General features: G+C 36.3%; 1 protein-coding gene across 5 annotated transcripts in view; it reads right to left on the bottom strand.

The window, feature by feature from the left end:
- Positions 1-9,765: 9,765 nt before the first annotated feature.
- The window catches only part of WDPCP (WD repeat containing planar cell polarity effector), a 288,298-nt gene continuing 275,369 nt past the window's right edge, over positions 9,766-22,694 (bottom strand). For all 5 annotated transcript variants that reach the window (XM_065929068.1, XM_065929069.1, XM_065929067.1 and 2 more), the window contains one exon: positions 9,766-14,697. In XM_065929068.1, coding sequence (XP_065785140.1) covers positions 14,660-14,697 — 38 coding nt within the window. In that variant the 3' untranslated portion in view covers positions 9,766-14,659. The remainder of the gene's footprint in view (positions 14,698-22,694) is intronic.

Raw genomic sequence — 22,694 nt, 5'->3', positions numbered from 1 at the left:
TTTCCTGTGATATAAATGAAGTCTAACTGCTCTATTATGTCATTTAGGATCTCTGTTGCCTTATTGATTTTTCTGCTGGATGATTGGTCTATTGATGTCAGTGCAGTATTAAAGTTCCCCGCTATTATTGTGTTACTGTCAACTTCTCCCTTTATGACTGTTAGAAGCACCTCAAAATACTATGTTGGGTACATATATATATTTACAATTGTTATATCTTCTTGGATTGATCCCTTGATCATTATATAGTGTCTTTTTTGTGAAGCCATCTGGTCCTGGATGTTTGTTTGTTGGGATTTTTTGAAAATTTATTTTTAATTGGAGAATAATTGCTTCACAATTCTATGTTGGTTTCTGCTGCACATCAGCATGAATTAGCCATCCATATACATATGTCCATGGGTTCGTAAAGAGTCAGACATGACTGAGCAACTTTCACATACAACCTTCCTCCCACCTCCCACCCAATCCCACTCCTCTAGGTTGTTACAAAGCACTGAGTTGAGCTCCCTGCATCATACAGCAAATTCCTACTAGCTATCTGTTTTACATATAGAAATATATATGTTTCAGTGCTATTCTCTCAGTTCATCTCATCCTCTCCTTCCTTCACTGTGTCCCCAAGTTTGTTCTTTGTGTCTGTGTCTCTATTGCTGCCATACAAATAGGTTCATCAGTACCATTTTTCTAGATTACATATATATGTGTGAATATACAACATATTTTTCTCTCTCTGACTTTGTTGTTGTACAGTTGCCAAGTATTTTCCAACTTTTTGCAACCCCATGGACTGCAACATGACAGGCCTCCCTGTCTCCCACCATCTCTTGGTGTTTGCCCAAGTTCATGTCCATTGAATCGGTGATGCTAGCTCATCCTCTGTTGCACTCTTCTCCTTCTGCCTTCAGTGTTTCCCAGCATCAGGGTCTTTTCCAATGAGTCAGTTCTTCGCATGAGGTGGCCAAAGTGTTGGAGCTTTGGTTTCAGCATCAGTCCTTCCAGTGAGGATTCGGGGTTGATTTCTTTTAAGATTGACTGGTTTGATCTCATTACTGTCCAAGGGACTCTCAAGAGTCTTCAACCATTCAAAAGCATCAATTCTTTGGTGCTCTGCCTACTTTATGGTCCAACTCTCACATCTGTACATGACTATGTGAAAGACCATAGCTTTGACTATATGGACCTTTGTCAGCAAAGTGATGCCTTTGCTTTTTAATACACTTTTTAATGCTTTTTAATACTCTTCTGCTTCTATTAGGTCTTTACCATTTCTGTCCTTTATTGTGCCCATCTTTGCATGAAATTTTCCTTTGAGATCTCCAGTTTTCTTCAGGAGATCTCTCGTCTGCCCCCTTCTGTTGTTCTCCTCTATTTCTTTGTGTTGTTCATTGAAGAAGGCCTTGTTTCTTTTTCTCTTCTCTGGTACTCTGCGTTCAGTTGGGTGTACCTTTCCCTTTCTCTGACTTACTTCACTCTCTAATTGGCTCTAGGTTCATCCACCTCACTAGAACTGACTCAAAATCATTCCCTTTTATGGCTGAGTAATATTCCATTGTACATATCTACCACAACTTCTCTATCCATTAATCTATCATGGATATCTAGGTTGCTTCCATGCCCTGGCTATGGTAGACAGTGGTGCAATGAACATTGGTTTACATGTATCTTTTAGAATGGTCTTCTCAGGGTATATGCTAAATAGGGGGATTGCTGGTTTATATGGTAGTTTTGGGATTCCCTGGTAGCTCAGCTGGTAAAGAATTTGCCTGCAGTACAGGAGATCTCGCCTCTATTCCTGGGTTGGGGAGATCTGCTGGAGAAGGGATAGACTACCCACTCCAGTGTTCTTGGGCTTCCCTGGTGGCTCAGCTGGTAAAGAATCTGCCTGCAGTGCAGGAGTTCAGTTCAGTTCAGTTGCTCAGTCGTGTCTGACTCTTTGCAACCCCATGGACCACAGCATGTCAGGCCTCCCTGTCCATCACCAACTCCCAGAGTTTACTCAAACTCATGTCCATTGAGTCGGTGATGCCATCCAACCATCTTATCCTCTGTCATCCCCTTCTCCTGCCTTAAATCTTTCCCAGCATCAGGGTCTTTTCAAATGAGTCAACTCTTCACATCAGGTGGCCAAAGTATTGGAGTTTCAGCTTCAGTATCAGTCCTTTCAATGAACACTCAGGACTGATCTCCTCTAGGATGGACTGACTGGCTGGATCTTCTTGCAGTCTAAGGGATTCTCACGAGTCTTCTCCAACACCACACTTCAAAAGCATCAATTCTTTTGTGCTCAGCTTTCTTTATAGTCCAATCTCACATCCACACATGACTACTGGAAAAACCATAGCCTTGACGAGACGGACCTTTGTTGGCAAAGTAATGTCTCTGCTTTTTAATATGCTGTCTAGGTTGGTCATAACTTTCCTTCCAAGGAGTAAGCGTCTTTTAATTTCATGGCTGCAGTCACCATCTGCAATGATTTTGGAGCCCCCAAAAATAAAGTCAGCCACTGTTTCCACTGTTTCCCCATCTATTCGCCATGAAGTGATGAGACCGGATGCCATGATCTTAGTTTTCTGGATGTTGAGCTTTAAGCCAAATTTTTCACTCTCCTCTTTCACTTTCATCAAGAGGCTCTTTAGTTCTTCTTCACTTTCTGCCATAAGGGTGGTGTCATCTGCATATCTGAGAGACCTGGGTTCAATCCCTGAGTTGGGCAGATTCCCTGGAGAAGGGAAAGGCTACACACTCCAGTATTCTGGCCTGGAGAATTCCGTGGACTATATATAGTTCATGGGGTTGCAAAGAGTCGGACATGACTGAGTGACTTTCACTTTATTTCATGGTAGCTTTATTCCTAGTTTTTTTTTTTTTTCTTTTTTAAGAAATCTCCATAGAGGCTATATCAATTTACATTCCCACCAACAGTGCATATGTTGAAAAGCTCAGCATATGTGCTGAAATCTTAGTTTTTTCTTACCTGAGAAGCTTTGGATTTCTCCATCAAATCTGAATGAGAGCCTTGCTGAGTAGAGTATTCTTGGTTGTTAGCACTTCCCTTTTATCACTTTAAAACTTCCTTCTGGCCTGTAGTTTCTGCTGAAAAATCAGTGAATAACTCATGGGATTTCCCTTGTATGTTATTTGTCAGTTTTCTCTTGTTGCTTTAATATTTTATTTTTGTCTTTTTGTTTGATTACTATGCGTCTCAGCATGTTCCTCTTTAGGATTGTCCTGCCTGGGACTGTCTGTGCTTCCTGGACTTGGGTGGCTCTTTCTTTTCCTATGTTAGGGAAGTTTTTAGCAAGTAGCTCTTCAAATATTTTCTCGGGCCCCCTCTCTCTTTCTTGTCCTTCTGGGACCCTATAATGAACATTTAATGTTACCCCCACAGGTCTCTTAGACTGTCTTAATTAAATTCTTTATTCTGTGGCAGTGATTTCCATTATTCTGTCTTCATGTCACTTATCTGTTCTCTGCCTAATTTATTCTGCTATTGGATCCTTCCAGTGTATTTTTAATTTCAGTTATTGTATTGTTCATCTCTGCTTTTTTGGTTTTTAGGTCTTCTAGGTCTATGCTAAACATTTTAATGCATCTTCTTGATCCTTGTTCCCATTGTTTTTCCAGGATCCTGGATCATCTTCACAGTCATTATTCTGAATTCTTTTTCCAGAAGGTTGCCTATTTTTACTTCACTTAGTTGTTTTTCGGGGGTTTTATTTTGTTGCTTCATCTGGGACATATATGCTTGCCATTTAATTTTATCTAATTTTCTGTGGTTGTGGTTTCTGTTCTACAGGCTGAAGGGCTGTAGTGCTTCTTGCTTCTCCCGTCTGCCCTGTGGAGAATCAGGCTATCTAAGAGGCTTGTGTAAGCTTTCTGACAGGAGGGACTGGTGGCAGGTGGAGGTGGGCCTTGTGCCTCTCTGATGGACAGGGCTGTGCTCAGCAACACTTTTAAATTGCTTCTCTGATGATGGGTGGGATGCTTCTCTGATGATGTTCCTACCCTGTTGGTTGTCTGGCCTGGGAACCTACAGGCTGTTTGGTGGGGCACATAACAGCCTCCAGGAGGACTCAAGCATCCCACAATTGGTAGTGTCTGTATCCTTGTCTCCACGGTGCCCCAGCTGCCCGCCACCTCCACCAGAGGCCCTTCAATACTAGCAGGTTGGTCTGGTCCAGTGTCTTAAGGGGTCAATGCTTTTTTCCTCTGGGCCCTGGTGCACATGAGATTTTTTGTGTGCCCTCCAAGGGTGGAGTTTTTTTCCCTCAATCCTGCAGTTGAAGCCCCACTATCCTTTAAAGCTGGATTCCCTAGGACTCTTCTACCTGCTCCCAGACCCCAAGGCTAGGAAGCCTGACATGGGGCTAAGAACTTTCACTCCTGTGGCATAACTTCTGTGGTATTCCTGTTTTCCAGTTTGTGGGTTGCTCACCAGGTGGGTATGGGATTTGACTGTATTGCATTGTGTCCCTCCTACCATCTTACTATGGCCTTCTCTCTGTCTTTGGACGTAGGTGTAGGTTCCAGAATTTTTTTCGTTGATAATTGTTAGGCAGTTGGTTGTGATTTTGGTGATTTTCTTTTAAAGAAGAGGTTGAGCTCACATCCTTGTTAACTATCTTATGGTAATCCGACTTATGCCATTTTAATTATATCTTGGTGTGGGTCTGTTAAAGTTTCTCCATGCTTTCTGTATCTGGATATCTGTTTTCCTTCTTTAGGTTTGGGAAATTTTTAGACACAATTTCTTCAAATACACTTTCAATCCCCCTTTATCTCTCTTCTCTTTCTGGAGCCCCTATTATGCATAACTTGGCATGTTTTATATTATCTCATAGATGTTGTATGTTGTTTTCAATTTTTTCTTTTGTCTGTCTTCTAATTAGTAGATTTCCATTATTCTATCTTCCATATCAATTAACTGTTCTGTTTCATTTAGTTGACTGTCGCTTCTCTAAGACTTTTATCTTGGGCAACTATCTGTTTTTTATTGGTTAATCTTTATAGTTTCTAGTTCCTTGTCATAGTGAACTGTGTTTCTATCAATAAGCTTCTTTAATTCTTTGAGTATTTTTATAACCACATTTTTGAACTTAGGGTCTAGACTGGTAAGCTCTGTTTCATTATTCTTCAAGGGGATTACTCTTGTTCTTTCAATTGGGAGTAGTTCCTTTGCCTTTTTATTTAACATTCTCTGTTTCCGTGAGCTTAGGAGAAAGAGTTATGTATTGTGGTCCTGAAGAGTGTGTTTATGAGGGAGCATCTCTGTGTAGACTGTGTGTGCCGTGTTTTTGGTGCAAGGCCTGTTTTTGGTATGGATGCCAACCACATCTTTCTTCAAGCATGTTGGCAGTTATCCCCTTCATAGGGGGTTATCGTTATGCAGGGTGTGAAGTGAGGCTTCATCTCTGCGGCTACTGCCGTTCTGACAGGGGTGGAGTCTGCTCCCCATTAGTTAGTAGGAGTCCTGAGGGTTTGGTTTGCTTAGGCTCTGTTGCCCTTAAATGTGTGCTGTGCTCCAAAGGAGGTGAATGCTGAAGCAATGGAGGCCTGTGTGGTCACAGAAGAGCTAAGTGCCACCTGTGTTGGCATCTGGGATTCCATTCAGATGTTACCCAAGGTCATGTCCCTTTCTCTGTTGTTTTGTCTCAGATGCTAAAGAATCTTCCTGCAGTGCAGGAGACCCGGGTTTGATCCCTGGGTCAGAAAGTTCCCCTGGAAAAGGGAATAGCTTCTGACTCTAGTATTCTTGCCTGAGAAATCCAGTGGACAGAGGAGCCTGGAGGGCTACAGTCATGGGGTTGTAAAGAATTGGACATGACTGAGTGACTTCCGTATTAGTTCAGTTCAGTCACTCGGTCATGTCTGACTCTTTGCGACCCCATGAATCGCAGCATGCCAGGCCTCCCTGTCCATCACCAACTCCCAGAGTTTACTCAAACTAATGTCCATCGAGTCGGTGATGCCATCCAGCCATCTCATCCTCTGTCGTCCCCTTCTCCTCCTGCCCCCAATCCCTCCCAGCATCAGGGGCTTTTCCAACGAGTCAACTCTTCGCATGAGGTGGCCAAAGTACTGGAGTTTCAGCTTCAGCATCAGTCCTTCCAATGAACACCCAGGACTGATCTCCTTTAGGATGGACTGGTTGGATCTCCTTGCAGTCCAAGGGACTCTCAAGAGTCTTCTCCAACACCACACTTCAAAAGCATCAATTCTTCGGCACTCAGCTTTCTTCAGTCCAACTCTCACATCCATACATGACCCCTAGAAAAACCATAGCCTTGACTAGACGGACATTTGTTGGCAAAATCATGTCTCTGCTTTTTAATATGCTATCTAGGTTGGTCATAACTTTCCTTCCAAGGAGTAGGCGTCTTTTAATTTCATGACTGCAGTCACCATCTGCAGTGATTTTGGAGCCCAAAAAAATAAAGTCTGACACTGTTTCCACTGTCTCCCCATCTATTTCCCATGAGGTGATGGGACCAGATGCCATGATCTTAGTTTTCTGAATGTTAAGCTTTAAGCCAACTTTTTCACTCTCCTCTTTCAGTTTCATCAAGAGGCTTTTTAGTTCCTCCTCACTTTCTGCCATAAGGGTGGTATCATCTGTATATCTGAGATTATTGATATTTCTCCCGGCAATCTTGATTCCAGCTTGTGCTTCTTCCAGCCCAGTGTTTCTCCTATGTACTCTGCATATAAGTTAAATAAGCAGGGTGACAATATACAGCCTTGACGTATTCGTTTTCCTATTTGGAACCAGTCTGTTGTTCCATGTCCAGTTCTAACTGTTGCTTCCTGAAGGCTATAGTTTGGAGTTGGTTGGGGCTGGGATTTGAAGCTCTGTGGCTATAGGAATTAAGGTGACTGTGCTATTCATTGCCTGAGATCTTGGCTGCCCCTGTGTCCTAGGGATTTTTGCAGCAGGAAAGGGGGCTTTTCTTCTCTTTACAGGACTCCTGGACTGCGATGCCTAGATTATGACTTGATCTGCTCACTCCCTAGGGTGTGGGTCTGCCCATGCAGACCTCTTCCTTAGATCCCTCCCAGGGGCACAGGTCCCAACCCAGTGGGTTTTTATCCCCATCATACCTGGTTATGTGAAAATCTTTCATCCAGCTTTGGTTATATAGGAGTTATGCAAGTTTCTAGTTAGTACTCCATGAATATCATTCCACATATAGATGTGTTTTTGATGTTTTATGACGGGGTGGAGAGGGTAAGTCAGTTTCATGTACTCCTCCATCATCATGATTCCACTGTTCCATATAAAATTTTCAATGATCTTATCTGTATCTGGCATTAAACTTCCTAGGATTTTGATAGAAATTGATTTACATCTGTATAACAGTTTGGAGAGAACTAGTGCCTTTCCTTTGGTGAATCTTCCAATTCATGAATGTGGTATGTTTCTAGATTGATTAAGTCTTTCATTTTTTCATGTGTGTTATAGTTTTCAGCAGAAAAGTCTTGAATTTTTTTGTCACATATACACCTAAATATTTGATTGTCTTGAGCAGTTGTATGTGTATTGCATTTTAAATCTTGGTATCTATGTGCTTATTATTAGTTCTATGGAAATACAGCCAAGTTTCAAAATCTCTCATCCTGCAACCTTTCTGAAATCATTTATTAGCTATAAACGGTTTTATTGTTTTTAGATTCCTGCAATTTTCTATATAGACCATCATGTCAACAGCAGACAGAGATAGTTTTAATTCTTCTTTTCAGTTTGTATGCTTTTTTCCCCCTACTTTTTGCCTAATTGCACTGGCTAGAACTTCAAGAACTTTGCTGAATGACAGTGATATGTGTGAATATCTTTGCCATGTTCCCAACTTAGGGAAAATAATTGTCTTTCATCATTAATTACAATGCTTACTCGAGGCCTAACATAGATGCTCCTTATCAAATTGGAGAAGTCCCACTCTTTTTCTGTTTTTCTCAGTTATTTCCATCATGAATGAGTGTTGAATTTCCTTAGATGCTTTCTTTACATTGACTGATATGATCATGTGATTTGTCTTCTTTAGCTTGTTCATGGAGTAGGTTACATTCAGATACCAAACCAGTCATTTATGCCTGGTATATTCCACTTCATAATATGAATTAATTTTATATGTTGCTAAATTCCATTGCTTAATATTTTGTTAAAATTTTTTCATTTATCTCCATGAAGAATATTGAGTTGTTCTTTTCTTTTTTGTACTGTGTTTGCCTAGCTTTGGTATCAGGGTCATTCTGGCTTTATAAACTAAGTTGGAAAGTGTTCCCTTCTCTACTTTTTTCTTAAAGAGATTGTGTTGAATTGGTGTTTATTCTTCTTTTAAGCTTGATAGACATCTCCAACATAGTCATCTAGTCCTGAAGAAGCTTCTGAAGTTTTCATATTATGAATTTTATTTCTTTAATGTCATAAGACCATTTAGATTATCCATTTCATACTGGAAGTTTTGGTATATAGAGAATTATTTATACTATTTCTTTATTATCCTTTTGATGTTTGCAGAGTAACAACAGTTCCTTTTTCTTCCCAGTAGTAGAACAGAAAGTTTTCTTCCCTCCCCCTCTCTTGTTTTGATCAGCCTTGCTAGAAGTTTATTTCATTTTATTTACCTCATCAAAAAACCAGTCCTGTCTTTCTCTAATATTTTCCCGTTTTCAGTTGTATTGACTTATGCTTTTCTCCTTATTATATTCTTCCTTCAGTTTATTTTGCTTCTCTTTTTCTAGTTTCTTGAGGTGAGAACTTAAGAGAATTGATTTGAGACTTTTAATGTAATAGAAGCACTTAATGCTAGAAATGTGCCTTTTGACATTTCTTTAACATGTCCCATAAATTTCAATTTTATTGTTACTCAGTTCAGTATATTTTAAAATTTCATTTGAGATTTCCTTTTTTGATTTATGGATTGTTTAGAAGGGTACTTTTTAGTTTCCAACTGTTGGAGATTTCTTGTTATATTTAGATTTTGTATATTATCAGTATCTACTTTGACTTCATAAGATCCAGAGAACTCAGTTGTTTTAAATTTGTTGACATTTGTTTTTTGACTCAGTATATGGTCTTTCTTGGTATTTATATGGTCTTTCTTGGTATTTATTTCACGAGCAATGGAAAGTATATATATTCTGATGTTGTTGGGTATTTGATGGTGCTGTTGAATTCTTTGTCTTTGCTGAATTTCTCTAGTTGTTCTAACAGTTGTTGAGAGAGGGGTGTTGATGTCTTTGAGAGACATGGGCTTGTCTAATTCTTCTTTTTGTCCTTATTTAGCTTCACTTATTTGGTAGCTCTCTTGTTCAGCACATAAAACCTTTAGGCTTAGTATGTCTTCTTGCTGTGTTGCTCTTTTATGATTATGTAATGTCCTATGTCCATGGTAATTTTCTTTTCTTTGAAGTCTACTTTATCTGACATTAATAGAGCTAGTCCTGATTTCTTCTGATTGTTTTGACAATGCCATTTCCTTCTCTAGGTGATCTTCCTGACCCAAGAATGGAACCTGGGTCTCCTGCATTGCAGGAAGATTCTTTACCAACTGAGGTATGAGGGAAGCCCCTCCTATTTATTACTCTCCCACAAATGTGTTTTAAAATTGATGTGTTTAGACCACTGACATTATTGCTGTGGAAAGGCTTATGTATGTAATTTCATTTTTTGTTTTTTCCTTTAAAATGATACATAACTGATATATGACACTGTACTAGTTTAGGTGTACACATAATGACTTTTATTATTATATATCATAAATATATGTGTAAATTATATAAGATTAGTTTCCATCATCATACAGTTACAGTTCTTTTTCCTGTGATGAGAACTTTTGTATTTACTTTTGAATACGCAATACAGTACTGTTAAGTGTAGTCACCATGATGTATATTACTTTACCAGAACATTATCTTACAACCAGAACTTTGTACCTTTTCCACAACTTCATTTCATCTCATCCAGCCTCTGCCTCTAGTAACTACAGATCTGCTCTCTGTATTCATGGGTTTTTCTTAGACTCCACGTATAGTAAGACCATATAGTGTTTGTATTTCTCTGACTTATTTCACTTAGCATAATGCTCTCAAAATCTTTCCATGTTATGACAAATGGCAAGATTTCCGTTTTCATTTACTGGCTTAACAACATTACGTTGTGTGTGCATGCGCATACCTGTATACCTACGATGTCTTGGCTATTGCAAATAATGCTTCAGTGAATGTGAACGTGCAGATGTCATTTTGAGTGTCTTTGTTTCCTTCAAATAAACGACCTAGAAGTGGAATTACTTGATCATATGGTAGTTCCATTTTTAATTTTTTCATACTGTTATCCATAGTGGCTGTGCTGGTTTACACTCACACCAAAGGTTAAAGGTCCCTTTCCCCATATTCTCACAAACACATGTTATTTCTTTTAAGAACAATCATTTCACAGGTGTGAAGTGCTATCCCATTGTTTTTTGATTTGCATATCCTTAATTATGAGCATTTTTTTCATGTACCTTTTATCAATCTTTATGTTTTCTTTGGAAAAATGTCTATTCAGATCCTCTGCCCACTTTAAACTGGATTGTTCAATTTTTTTCTGTTTAGTTGTATGAGTTCTTTATATAGATTTTGGATATTCACCCCTTATCAGAAATATGATTTGCAAATATTTTCTCTCACTCTATTAGTTGCGTTTTTATTTTGTTGATGGTCCCAGTTATTTTGCTTTAGTCCTACTTACTTGTTTTACTTTTGATGTCAAATCCAAAATATCATTATCAAGACTGATGTCAAGGAGCTTTCCTATGTTTTCTTCTACAAGTTTCATGACTTCACATCTTATATTCAAGTCTTTGATCCATCTTGAATTAATTTTTTGTATGCTGTATATAAGGAGTGGTTCAGTAATTCCTTTGCACATGGCTGTACAGTTGTACAGTCCTAACTGTTTATTAAAGAGTCTGCTCTATCCTCATTGAGTGTTCTTGGCACCTTTGTTGTAAGTTAGTTGACTATATTTGCATGGATTTATTTCTGGACCCTCCATTCTATGTTATGGGTCTCTGTGTCTATTTTAATGCCTGTACCACACTCTGTTTTGATTACTACAGTAATGAGGAAGCTTGATGTTACAGCTTTGTTCTTCCCCAAGACTGTTTTGGCTATTTTGGGTCTTTTGTATTTCTGTACAAATTAAGATTGTTGGTTTGATTTCTGTGAAAAATGCCACTGGAATTTTGATGGGGATTGCATTGAATCTGTAGGTTGCTTTTGATAGTATGGAAATTTGAACAATATTCTTCCAATCCATGAACATGATTTATCTTTCCACTTACTGTGTCTTCTTCAATTTCTTTTCAATTTTGTAGTTTTCAGTGTTCAGGTCATTCACTTTATTGGCTAAATTTATTCCTAGTCTTTCTGGTGCAATTGAAAATAGGACTGTTCTCTTAATTTTTCTTTCCAATAGTTCAATATTAGTGTATAGAAATACAACAGAGTTTTGAAAATTGATTTTGTATCCTGAGAGTGTACTAAATTTGTCTAATAGTTCTTTGTGGGGAGTCTTTAGGGTTTTCTATATATATTATCTGCAAATAGTGACAGCTTTTCTTCTTCCTTTCTGACTTAAATGTTTTTTATTTCTTTTTCTTCCTTAATTGCTCTTGTTAAAACAGCCAATACTCTATTGATTCAAAGTAGCAAGGGTGGGTGTCCTTGTCTTATAACTCATCTGAGAGGAAAAGTGTTAAACTTCCCACTAAGTGTTAAGTATGATATAAGTTATGGGTTTGTCATATTTGGAATCAATAGCAGAAAAAAAATGAGGTGGAAGTGAATAAGTGAGCTAGAAACTCCAGAAACTGGTTATAGAGGGAACCTACCTCAACATAATATAGCCCATATGTGACAAATCCACAGTAACATTATTCTCAATATTGAAAAACTAAGAGCATTTCCTCTAAGATCAGGAACAAGATAAGGATGTCCATGCTTACCCCTTTGATTCAGCATAGTTTTGGAAGTCCTAGTCATGGCAGTCAGAGAAAAAAGAGAATCCAAATGGGAAGAGAAGAAGTAAAATTGTCACTGTTTGTAGCTGAAATGATACTATATATAGAAAACCCTAAAGATGTTACCAGAAAACTACTAGAGTTTATCAGTGAACTGGGTAAAGTTGCAGGTTACAAAATTAACACACAGAAATCTATTGCATTTCTTTACACTAGCAATGAAAGATTCCGAACAGAAATTAAGGTAATAATCCCATTTGCCAACACATTGAAAAAGAATAAAATCCCTAGGAATAAAACTACCTAGGGAGACAAAAGAACTGTACTGTGAAAAACTATAAGACACTGATGAAAGAAATCGAAGATGATACCAACAGATGGAGAGATAAACCATGTTCTTAGATTAGAAGAATCAATATTGTCAAAATGACTGTACTACCCAAGGCAATCTAAAGATTCAGTGCAATTGCTATAATTCATATGGATACAGAAAAGACCCAAATAGCCAAAAAAATCCTAAGAAAGAAAAACAGAGCTGGAGGAATCAGGCTTCCTGGCACCAGACAAAGCTATGGTCATTAATAAAGTATGGTACTGGCACAAAAATATATAATAGATCAATGGAACAGGAGAGAAAGCCCAAAAATAAACCTCTGAACCTGTGGTCAACTAGTGTACAACAGAGAAGACTATACAATGGAGGAAAGATAGTCTCTACAACAAACAGTGCTGGGAAAACTGGGCAGCTAAACGTAAAAGCATGAAATGAGAATTTTGTGTATGCACCATACACAAAAACTCAAAATGGATCAAAGACCTAAATGTAGGGCCAGAAACTATACAATTCTTAGAGGAAAACATAGAACACTGTTTGACATAAATTGCTGCAATATCTTTTTGAATCCACCTCCTAGACCAATGAAAATAAAAACAAAGATAAATGGTTATTATCTTTGTAATTACCAAAAACAAAGATGCGATTCAACTTAGCTTTGCACAGCTAAGGAAACCATCAATAAAATGCAGAGACAACTCACAGCATAGGAGAAAATATTTGCAAATGAAGTGACCAACAAGGGATTAATCTCCAAATATACAAATAGCTCATGCAGCTAGCTGTATGTCAAAAAAAGAAAAGGGGGGAAAAAAAAACAAAAAATGGGCAAAAGACCTAAATAGACATTTTTCCAAAGAAATGTCCAAAAAGTACATGAAAAGATGCTCAACATCACTAATTATTAGAGAGGTGCAAATCTGAATTGCAATGAAGTATCATCACCTCATACTGGTTAGAATGGCCATCATGAAAAAGTCTAGAAACAAATGCTGAAGAGGATGTGTAGAAAACTGAACCCACCTACACTGTTAGTGGAAATGTAAATTGGTACAACCACTATGGAGGTTCCTTAAAAAAAATTAAACAACAGAACTACTATATGATCCAAGAATCCCATTCCTGGGCATACATATATCCAGAGAAAACTATAATTTGAAAAGATACATGCACCCCAGTGTTCACTGAAGCACTGTTTACAACAGCCAAGACATGAATGCACTCTAAATGTCCACAGGCAGAGGAATGGATAAGGAAGAATTAGTAAAAATATCAGTGTAATACTACTCAGCCATAAAAAAGAATGAAATAATGTCATTTGCAGGAACATAGATGGATCTATAAATTATTATATGAAGTAAAGTGAAGTCAGATAGAGATAGACAAATATCATATTATCACTCATATGTAGAATTTAAACAAATTATATAAATGAGCTGATTTTAAAAAAAGAAAAGAAAACCACACTCATACAGATTTCAAAAACAAACTTACGGCTATCAAAGGAAAAAGTTGCGGGGAGGGATAAACTAGGATCTTGGGAAACAGATAACCAGGATCTACTGTATAGCATGTAGAACTGTACTTAATATTCTCTAATAACCTATATGGGAAAAGAATCTGAAAAAACGGAATATATCTGTAACTGAACCACTTTGCTGTATACCTGAAATTAACACAATATTGTAAGTACACTAATATCCAATAAAATTCAAGATTTACTTGAAAGATAAGACAATATTAAGTAGGGTGGAAGAGTTTGCAGCACACCAGATTTCCATCTGAGAAGAAATAAAAATCTGGATTAAAATTTTTTAATTTTTTCACTTGCCACAAATTGTATCATATACAATATATATAACATTATTATGTGTCTTTGTGTATGTATGTATGTACACACACACACACACACACACACGTAGGTATAAAGGAAGGTCAGAGGTAGGCTGAATTTTACTAAAATTACAACCCAGCATCAATTTAGCACATTTACTGATTGGATTAAAGTTGTCATCCCTCATTCTTCTTGCCCAGCACAGGAAAAGGAAAATCTTCTCTGGAGGAATATAACACCATTGATACATGTATAATTTTTTTAATTCAATAATTAGAATTCAGAAAAAATATCTGGCAATGTTAAGAGATAATATCATACCAATGGAAAACAGAATATGTAGAGGATAAAAACCAGTTTACAGGATATCCAGGTATAAGCCATTAGTAGACAAGGACCACTATAATTTGCTTATTAGTTTTGTTTTATTGTTGTTGGTTTGTAGTCTCTCTTAACTTCAGGAGCCACTCTTTTCTTTCTTTCTCAATGGTGCTTCTGTTCCCCATATCTGCTCCAGTCTCCTTTTTAAAAAGAAATCAGTGCATATAAGACAAATACACAAAAATTTATTTATGAAAGCATACAGAAAATGAAACCCAAAATATAATACTACTTATAATCACATAAATATCCTAAATATTTAGAAATTAAGAATTTCTGCATTGAAAATTATCAAATATTCATAAAAAGTAAAGACCTGAATAAATGGAAAGATATGTGGAAGATTCAATGTTCTACAGATGTCAGTTCCTTTTAAATTGATTTTACAGATTAAATGCAGACCCAATTAAAGTCCTAACAGAGCTTTCTGTGTTGATAGTTGTTTGTAAAATGGAAATGCAAGTGCATAGGGCCAAGAATAGTCAGGCAATTCTGAACAAAAACAAACGGAAAAGACTCACATAACTAGAAACCCAGACCTTTTATAATTCTATAGTAGTTGAAACAGTGATGATAGATACAGTGCAATTACCTGATTTAAAACAAAGGTGACAGTGAAGAGCAATAGAGAAAGGTCAATCTTTTAAGTAATCGGTGCTGGTTCTTGTGGATATCCATGTGGTTAAAATACACATTTTTAAAACCCTTTCCCACAATGTATACAAAAATAAATTTTATATGGGTTATAGATTGAAGTATAAAAGGTAAGACAAAGATCTTGAAACATAATATATCTCTGCAATACCTTGGAGTATTACAAACATTTTTAAACAGGGCACAAAATCAACATAATGAGAAAACTGAGAAACTGCAGTACATTACTACTAGAAAGTTCTCATCAAAATATAATACTAGAAAAGCAAAAAAGGGAACTCGAGTAGTAGAAAATATTTGCAGTTAAATATCAGGATTATATAAAGAGCTGAAAAAAAACATGAGAAAAAGAGTTGTACAAAACATACTCAAACTGCCAAAAACATATAACTAGATGCTCAGTTTCAGAAGTCATCAAAGAAATACAAACTACATCTATAATAGCAGTATACACCCTTCAGATTGAGTTAAGATGATGGCGCTAACAACTGTTGGCAAAGATGAGACTAAACTGTAGTTCTCATGTACTGATGACAAAAATATAAATTGTTTTAGCTACTATGAAGAAATCTTTAGAGGTATCTATTGAAGTTGAATATATATAGAAATGGATGGGTATATTCACAATGGATATTTAGAAGACTATTTATAAGAGCCCCAAACTGGAAACAACTGAAATACTTATCATTGACAAAATGAATAAATACATTGTGTTATATATTGCTATATACAATGGAATAATATACATAATATGGGTGCATTTCACAAAAGTAACCTTAAGTGAAATAAGTCAGACCCCAGCCCTGCCCAAAAAGACCCTACTAGTCATCAACATACGTTACTGAAGTACATACATTTATGAGTGAACCTATTAATATTTCTAGAGAAGGACAGACAATTTTCATACAAGATCAGTTAAAACTGACTTGTAGAATTAGAAGTCAGAAATGTTTATCCTTTGGAGGTTTGAGAAGGTGGGGCAAGGGAGACTTGTTAGGGTGTTGTGAAGTTCAGTTTTATTATCTGGCTGTTATATGGGTATGTTTACTGAGTTGAACACTTACAGTATATACATTTCTCCAAGTGTATGTCATACTTTACCATTTACTAATGTACACAGTTGTTTTCCTATGACAGAAAAAAAATTCAGCCCTTTAAAAGCAAACTTTGTGATCTAACCATGTTCTTTGTTGAAATCCCATCCTTTGGGACAGGAATTCGTAATGAAAGCTAAACAATTGCAAAGGCTTCAGACAAAAAGGAAAAGTAGGTAATGGAATCGTTATCATTGAATTTTTGGTCAACAAATAGATACATAAACTCTAAACAAACAGATATGTCTGCCGGTAGGCACTCCTAATTTTAAAGGAAACAAGAGATTCCTCCCCAACCCGAATTGGCAGGGCACATTACCCTAATTCACTTTCCTCTGAGTAAGAGACTTTCCTCAACATTTAAGCAATTGAACTCAATTCTTTTTGATAGATAACAGGGTTTAAAAAAAAAAAAAACTATACTACACTCTACAGATCTTTTAAGTACTATTTATTTAGGCCCTTTTAAAAGGTACTGTTTTTCTGACTTCTTGCAGTTCCTGACCTGAGTCATCTCTGTGATATGTCATACCCTGTCACATCTAGTTACCTTACACTGAATAAAGAGAAGAAAGGTTATAAACAGCATGCATACCACCTGACATAAAACATTTGCCAGCTATTTCTTCTGCTTAAATGAATACATCACAAATATCTAGACTATTAGCTTGAAAGACTATATATTTTCTAAAAAATAATGAAACAGCCATCTTATTATAGTACATATATTTATGAGTACACCTAATTCTAGATAAGGAATGAGTTTTACTAGAAACAACATGCTTCTCTTTCACATTTTGTCTTCACTTTTGATCGTGCAATATATATGTATATGCACAAACTTTTTTTACTTTCTTCTTAGAGGCAATCTTACCAGGAACACAGTAACTAACTAGTTGTGGAATTTAGCCAAAAAATAAAAAAGAAGCAATTGAATTTTAACAGAAAATTTGCCCCAGAAGGGCAAATTTATCATACTCAGGTTAACATACCCTTTGTTATGAAAAAGTGTTAAGAAGATCTAAATACTTGTCTTTCTGATTATTAAGGCAAGGTGAAATGAGAAGTCCATAAGAAAAAAGATTTTTTTGACTTAAGAAATCACTCCGCACCTACACCTCATGGCCTCTGTTAATGTAAATTATTTAGCTACACTTTAAGCAAATTTACTGTAACAATGCTTAGTTTTCTATTCCATATTTTGTTGTTATAAATACAACTTTAAATCAAAACACTCAACAAACAAGTCAATTTCCTTTAACTTTGGAGAAACTGCTGATATTTACCACTGAATAGGTGAAGGAACTGTTTAGAGCTCAAAGTCTAAGGTAGGGAAATTCAGTTCCATAGTAGTCCTATAATCTGTCAGCCTACTGCTCAAGGTTATTCTAAAGGTTGTAGGAGACACCCATCAAAGCTACTCTCCTGCATTATGCTGTGAAAATTGTGTAAGTACTCACTTTTGGCATCATTAGGATAATTCAGTAAACAAAGGTGACAAAGTAAACCTCAGGATAATTTGGTAAACAAAGATGACAAAGTAATCCTATCTTTTTTTTTAATGACAACCTCCCACCCCACAAAAGACAAAACAACTCAAAAAATAAGTAACATTACACAGTAAGAAATATATGGGAAATTACAGTGAACTAGCAATTCAGAAGCAGAATGACAGAGTGGTTCAGAGTCTAAGATTTGAAGTCAAACAGGAATGGTTTTAAATTCTGCTTCTGTCACTTGAGTCTCTGTCCTTACTTATAAATGGGAAAACTAATATTTAACTCTTAACGGTTGTTTGGTTGTTATAAATATGAAACATGATGGTAATTGCCAAGCATAGAACTATGCTGGGCAAGTAATGTGTGCTAGTCTATAGTAATTTTTGTTTGATGAAGATTGGTTCTTTTATTCTCCTACTTTGATAATAGTTCATTTCTGGACTCAGCAGAGTAGAGAAGAATACTTGCTTTCAGAAAGAAGGACTTATATGTAACAGTCTCTGTGCATCATACTTTCTTCATCTGTAAAATAGATACAAGATTACTGTGACCATTAAATGAGATAATGCAGTGTTCAACATATTCACCAGCTAAAAGTATGCACTTGATAAACAGTGGCTGAACTCTAGCTGTTGCATTGATCACTATGTAATATGTACGCAAGGCACTCGGCCTCTCTGAATTTCATTCAAAAAATTGACAAAACATCTGTCATGTGTATCTTTTAGAGTTGCTAAGATAATAAAATGATGCAGGTAAGCACTCAGAAAACCGGAAGGCGCATAAAAATGGATGGTGTTATTATGGTTCTGATGGCAGTTTAGATGTTAAGTACCATAAAAATGGGGCTTAAAAACCTTTTTCATATAATCAAGAAAGTTGTACTTGTTTCACAGACAGTACATAAATGCTGACTGTTACAAAAGGACTTTTTCTGTGTTGAGATTAGTTTATTGTAGTCTGGATCAGAAAAGTTACTTAAGGTGAACATTTTTTCTTGTTCATCTCTCAGGAGTGAGATATTTAAGACTTGAATTTATATACACTGTAGTATAGATTATATGACAAATTGATTGTTGAACATTTTTGTTACATAAAAAGGCCTTCTCTGACCTCAGGAATTCACTAACAGGAACAATACATTATTATAAGATTAATTATAATTAATCTTGTAAAGTCCTTTAAAGAAATTCTATAAATGCTTAGCATTTTTAGCTACTAACATCTAACAAGGTTAAGCTCTTCTTCAAAATGAGCTACTGCTTGATGAGTTGGTTTTAAAATAACCTGACATGCCACAAATGGCAGCTGCTCTATCATGTGAGTGATTTAATGATTATAGCAATCATTAGAATGTCTGATTAAATAGTTGAATTAATAACTGCTTATTCCTCTAAGATTGTTGTTGTCTCAGAAAACTAAAGCACCAAAGAGTTAAATAAATCATTTTATCCACACATCACACTGGCACTGTGTTAAGGCTCAAGGGTCTGCAAGACTTTTGAGATGCTGATGCTTTATAGTTGCACTGTCCAGTATGGGAACTACTACTATGGGTGGCTGTTGAACTCTTGAAACATGGCTAGTATGACTGAGGAATGAATTTTTTAATTTCATCTATTTAAAAATTTTAAATTCAAAAACTGATTCTCAGTAATTGTAAAAACTTTTAAAGAATGTATGGAACAACTTGGGTACCTGAAGTTACTTCTTCAACTGAAAACTATGAACTCTAAATACAGATAAAGTATTTCTGATGAAATTTAACATGTAATTTAAGATATACTTTTAATATGTACAAAATTTAAAGTTAATAAGTATGTGGCTTGCATTATATTTCTATTGAACAACATTGCTATATAGGTTCAAAGACAAGCAATAAATTACCTATTATATGGACCTTACTCTCTCTCATATCCAGCTGGAGAAGGATTAATGAAAGTTAAAAATTCAGTTCTGGGAGTTGTACAAGTAGGGACAGTTACAGGTCTTGTCTTTGATATATGGACACTTGGCTGTCAGGAACCATAACCTGGGATTACCTCAGTCATGGGCTATTAAATGACTAACAACCAGCTCTTCAAAAACCAAACCCAACAAAAGCCCCCAAACCAACCATTTTCCTGATTTCTGTGGTGTAAAATATTTCTACGATAGCCAGTTTTGAGTTACCAACATCATGTCCTTGAACTTGGAACTGGGAGGAGATAGCCTTAATTGGCACTTGCAAGGCCATTGGAGTTAGTCATAGTGAGTGAAAGTCGCTCAGTCGTGTCTGACTCTTTGCAACCCCATGGACTATACAGTCCATGGAATTCTCCAGGCCAGAATACTGGAGTGGGTACCTTTTCCCTTTTCCAGGGGATCTTCCGAATCTAGGGATCAAACCCAAGTCTCCTGCATCACAGGCGGATTCTTTACCAGCTGAGTCACAAGGGAAGCGTTAGTCATAGTGCATCACTGGAATGCTTTACAAGTTCCTGACATCTGTGTTTCTTGAGAGGTGTGTATGTCTGTGGTGGAGGCTGAAGTAGATCAGCTTGAAATGGAAGGCTACATCACAGCAAATTGTAGGATGATTAGACCTGGGCATGAGGGGCATTTTATTTTCTTTATGTCACTAGAAAAACCCTGATTCTTCTCTTACTCCCCTTGAGAATATAGATTTATGGTTATATGAAGCCATTTTGTAAGCTATAAAGATAGTTTAAAATAGCTAAAGATACTACCTCATTCTGATAAGAAAGATGCATGATTTTAATTCAACCTTTATACACCAACAATATAACAAATATTTTTTGTGTGCAAAGAGACATCCTGGGGACATGGTAAAAGTATAGGAAGAATTGATATAAATTCTGAATGGAGAACTTAATACATGTAAAATATCTGTAAGAAGTCCAAATTCAGCTCTAAAGTTCAATAATTTAATTTTATGACTTTTGTTGGCAAATATACGTGAAATCATTCTATTTACTTAGAAATTATTCTTTCTACATTAGCTCCTTTGCTTGGACACCTTGATATTACATCTTATGTAATCTTATGATCGAGTAAATTTCCGCATAAAGTAAGTCTTTTAAAGGCAGTATGTAAGAGGATTTAATTCAAAAGCATTTTTGAATAAAGTAGTTCACCCTCTAAGAGAATATTCAGATTTATTTGTACCACTAGGTGTGCTGTGCTTAGTCATTCAGTCATGTCCAACTCTTTGCAACCCCATGGAGTGTAACCTGCCAGGCTCCTCTGTCCAGGCTCCACCTAGAATTCTCCAGGCAAGAATACTGGAATGGATAGCCATGCCCTCCTCCAGGGGATCTTCCCAACCCAGGAGTCGAACCCAGGTCTCATGCATTGCAGGAGGATTCTTTACCATCTATGCACAACTGATTCCCCCCCCCCCCCACAGTTGTATATTGTATATAGCATTTTAATTGTTCTGTTTAATTATATGCACTCATATGCATAGAATTTTAGTGCTGAAAAGACTCGTCTAGTTATCTCTTATTTTATAGATGAGCAAACTGAGATCCCCAAAAGTGACTTGTCACATGGTTAGTCTTGACTAGTTTATCCAAACTAGGACTCGGCTTTCTTGACTACCACCATAGTATTCTTAAAGTTTGCAGCATAAAAACTGCCTGAATCTGTCTGTCTACAATTGGGGACTATTGATACAAGGTATTTTTCCTATACTCGCCAAGTTGGCACCTATTCTTTTTGCTCTTAACTTCATGGTTTAATTGTTACTTTTACTACAACATCCTCAGGCAAAATTCTTCATTATTTACTTGCAAAAATTTATTTGAGAACAATTCTATCCTGGATCAGCACAGTTAACTAGTCTAATTAATAAGTAAGTCAGAGAAGGTTTGAGACATTGAAAAGGAGAAAAAGTGGGGTTAAAGCCCAAATTGTTTAATGTTTGCACCTAAGATTATTGTTATCTTTTGCTAACTTACTGTCCATTTATGAGTAGGAGGATTCTGAAAAGAAGACATCTTGTTTTATAGTATTGTGATCTAGTATATTAGAATTCAAAAATATGTTAAATATTTAAATCATAGGTATAACCTGAAAATCCACATCTAACAGGAAAAATCTATATATAAGGGTAATTAAAAGTTGGTGTTAGTATGTCACACTCTATGATTGACGTTATGTCACCACGAAAAGTAAAGGTTGGATAATCATGCTTTCTTAGGAATTTTACTGGAAACTTTTATGTCTCTGTTAAGTTACACATGTAATACAGTCCTGTATAGATCTCTGCAGCTAGGCAAAGAAGATAGTCTTTGATGTGCTTATAATTGTGATGGGCTTAGGGCTGCCTTTCTAGGCAAAGATGCCTAGAGGTAGGAGGTATAGATCAAAACTGACATCATGACACAATAAATAGACAATAGGAAAAGTGGAGCCGAAAGTGGATTGGCCTGAATGTATCACCTTAATCAAACAAGTAATATAGCCTCAAAACGTAGGTAAACAGTTAACCACAATTTCAAATTGTTTGTAGAAAGAAAAACTTTTGTATCTTAATTTTATAATGATTTTATATTAATAACGAGATTTTAAGTATAAAAGAATCTTCCATGTTTTATCATCTGTAGTTCTCTACAGTTTTACAATGGTACCATGATTTTATAGTAAAACCAGTAAGGCATTTAGGAAGAAGATAACATTAAAAATGAGGCTATTGAATGTTTTTTAATGACATGGGAATGTAGGCACAACATACCACTGGGTAACAAAAAGGAAGATAAATAAATGTGTTTTGTTAAACATATGCATAAGAAAAAAAAATAAGTTGACTAATATTATCAGTTATCTCTGGGTGTAATAAAATGAGTAATTTCTTTTAGCCATCCCATGTGGCATGCTGGACCTTAG

Source organism: Muntiacus reevesi, chromosome 3, assembly GCF_963930625.1.
Source record: "Muntiacus reevesi chromosome 3, mMunRee1.1, whole genome shotgun sequence".
NCBI lineage: Eukaryota > Metazoa > Chordata > Mammalia > Artiodactyla > Cervidae > Muntiacus > Muntiacus reevesi.
Note: the sequence above shows the minus strand (reverse complement) of the source record. Positions and strands in the feature narration are given on the sequence as shown.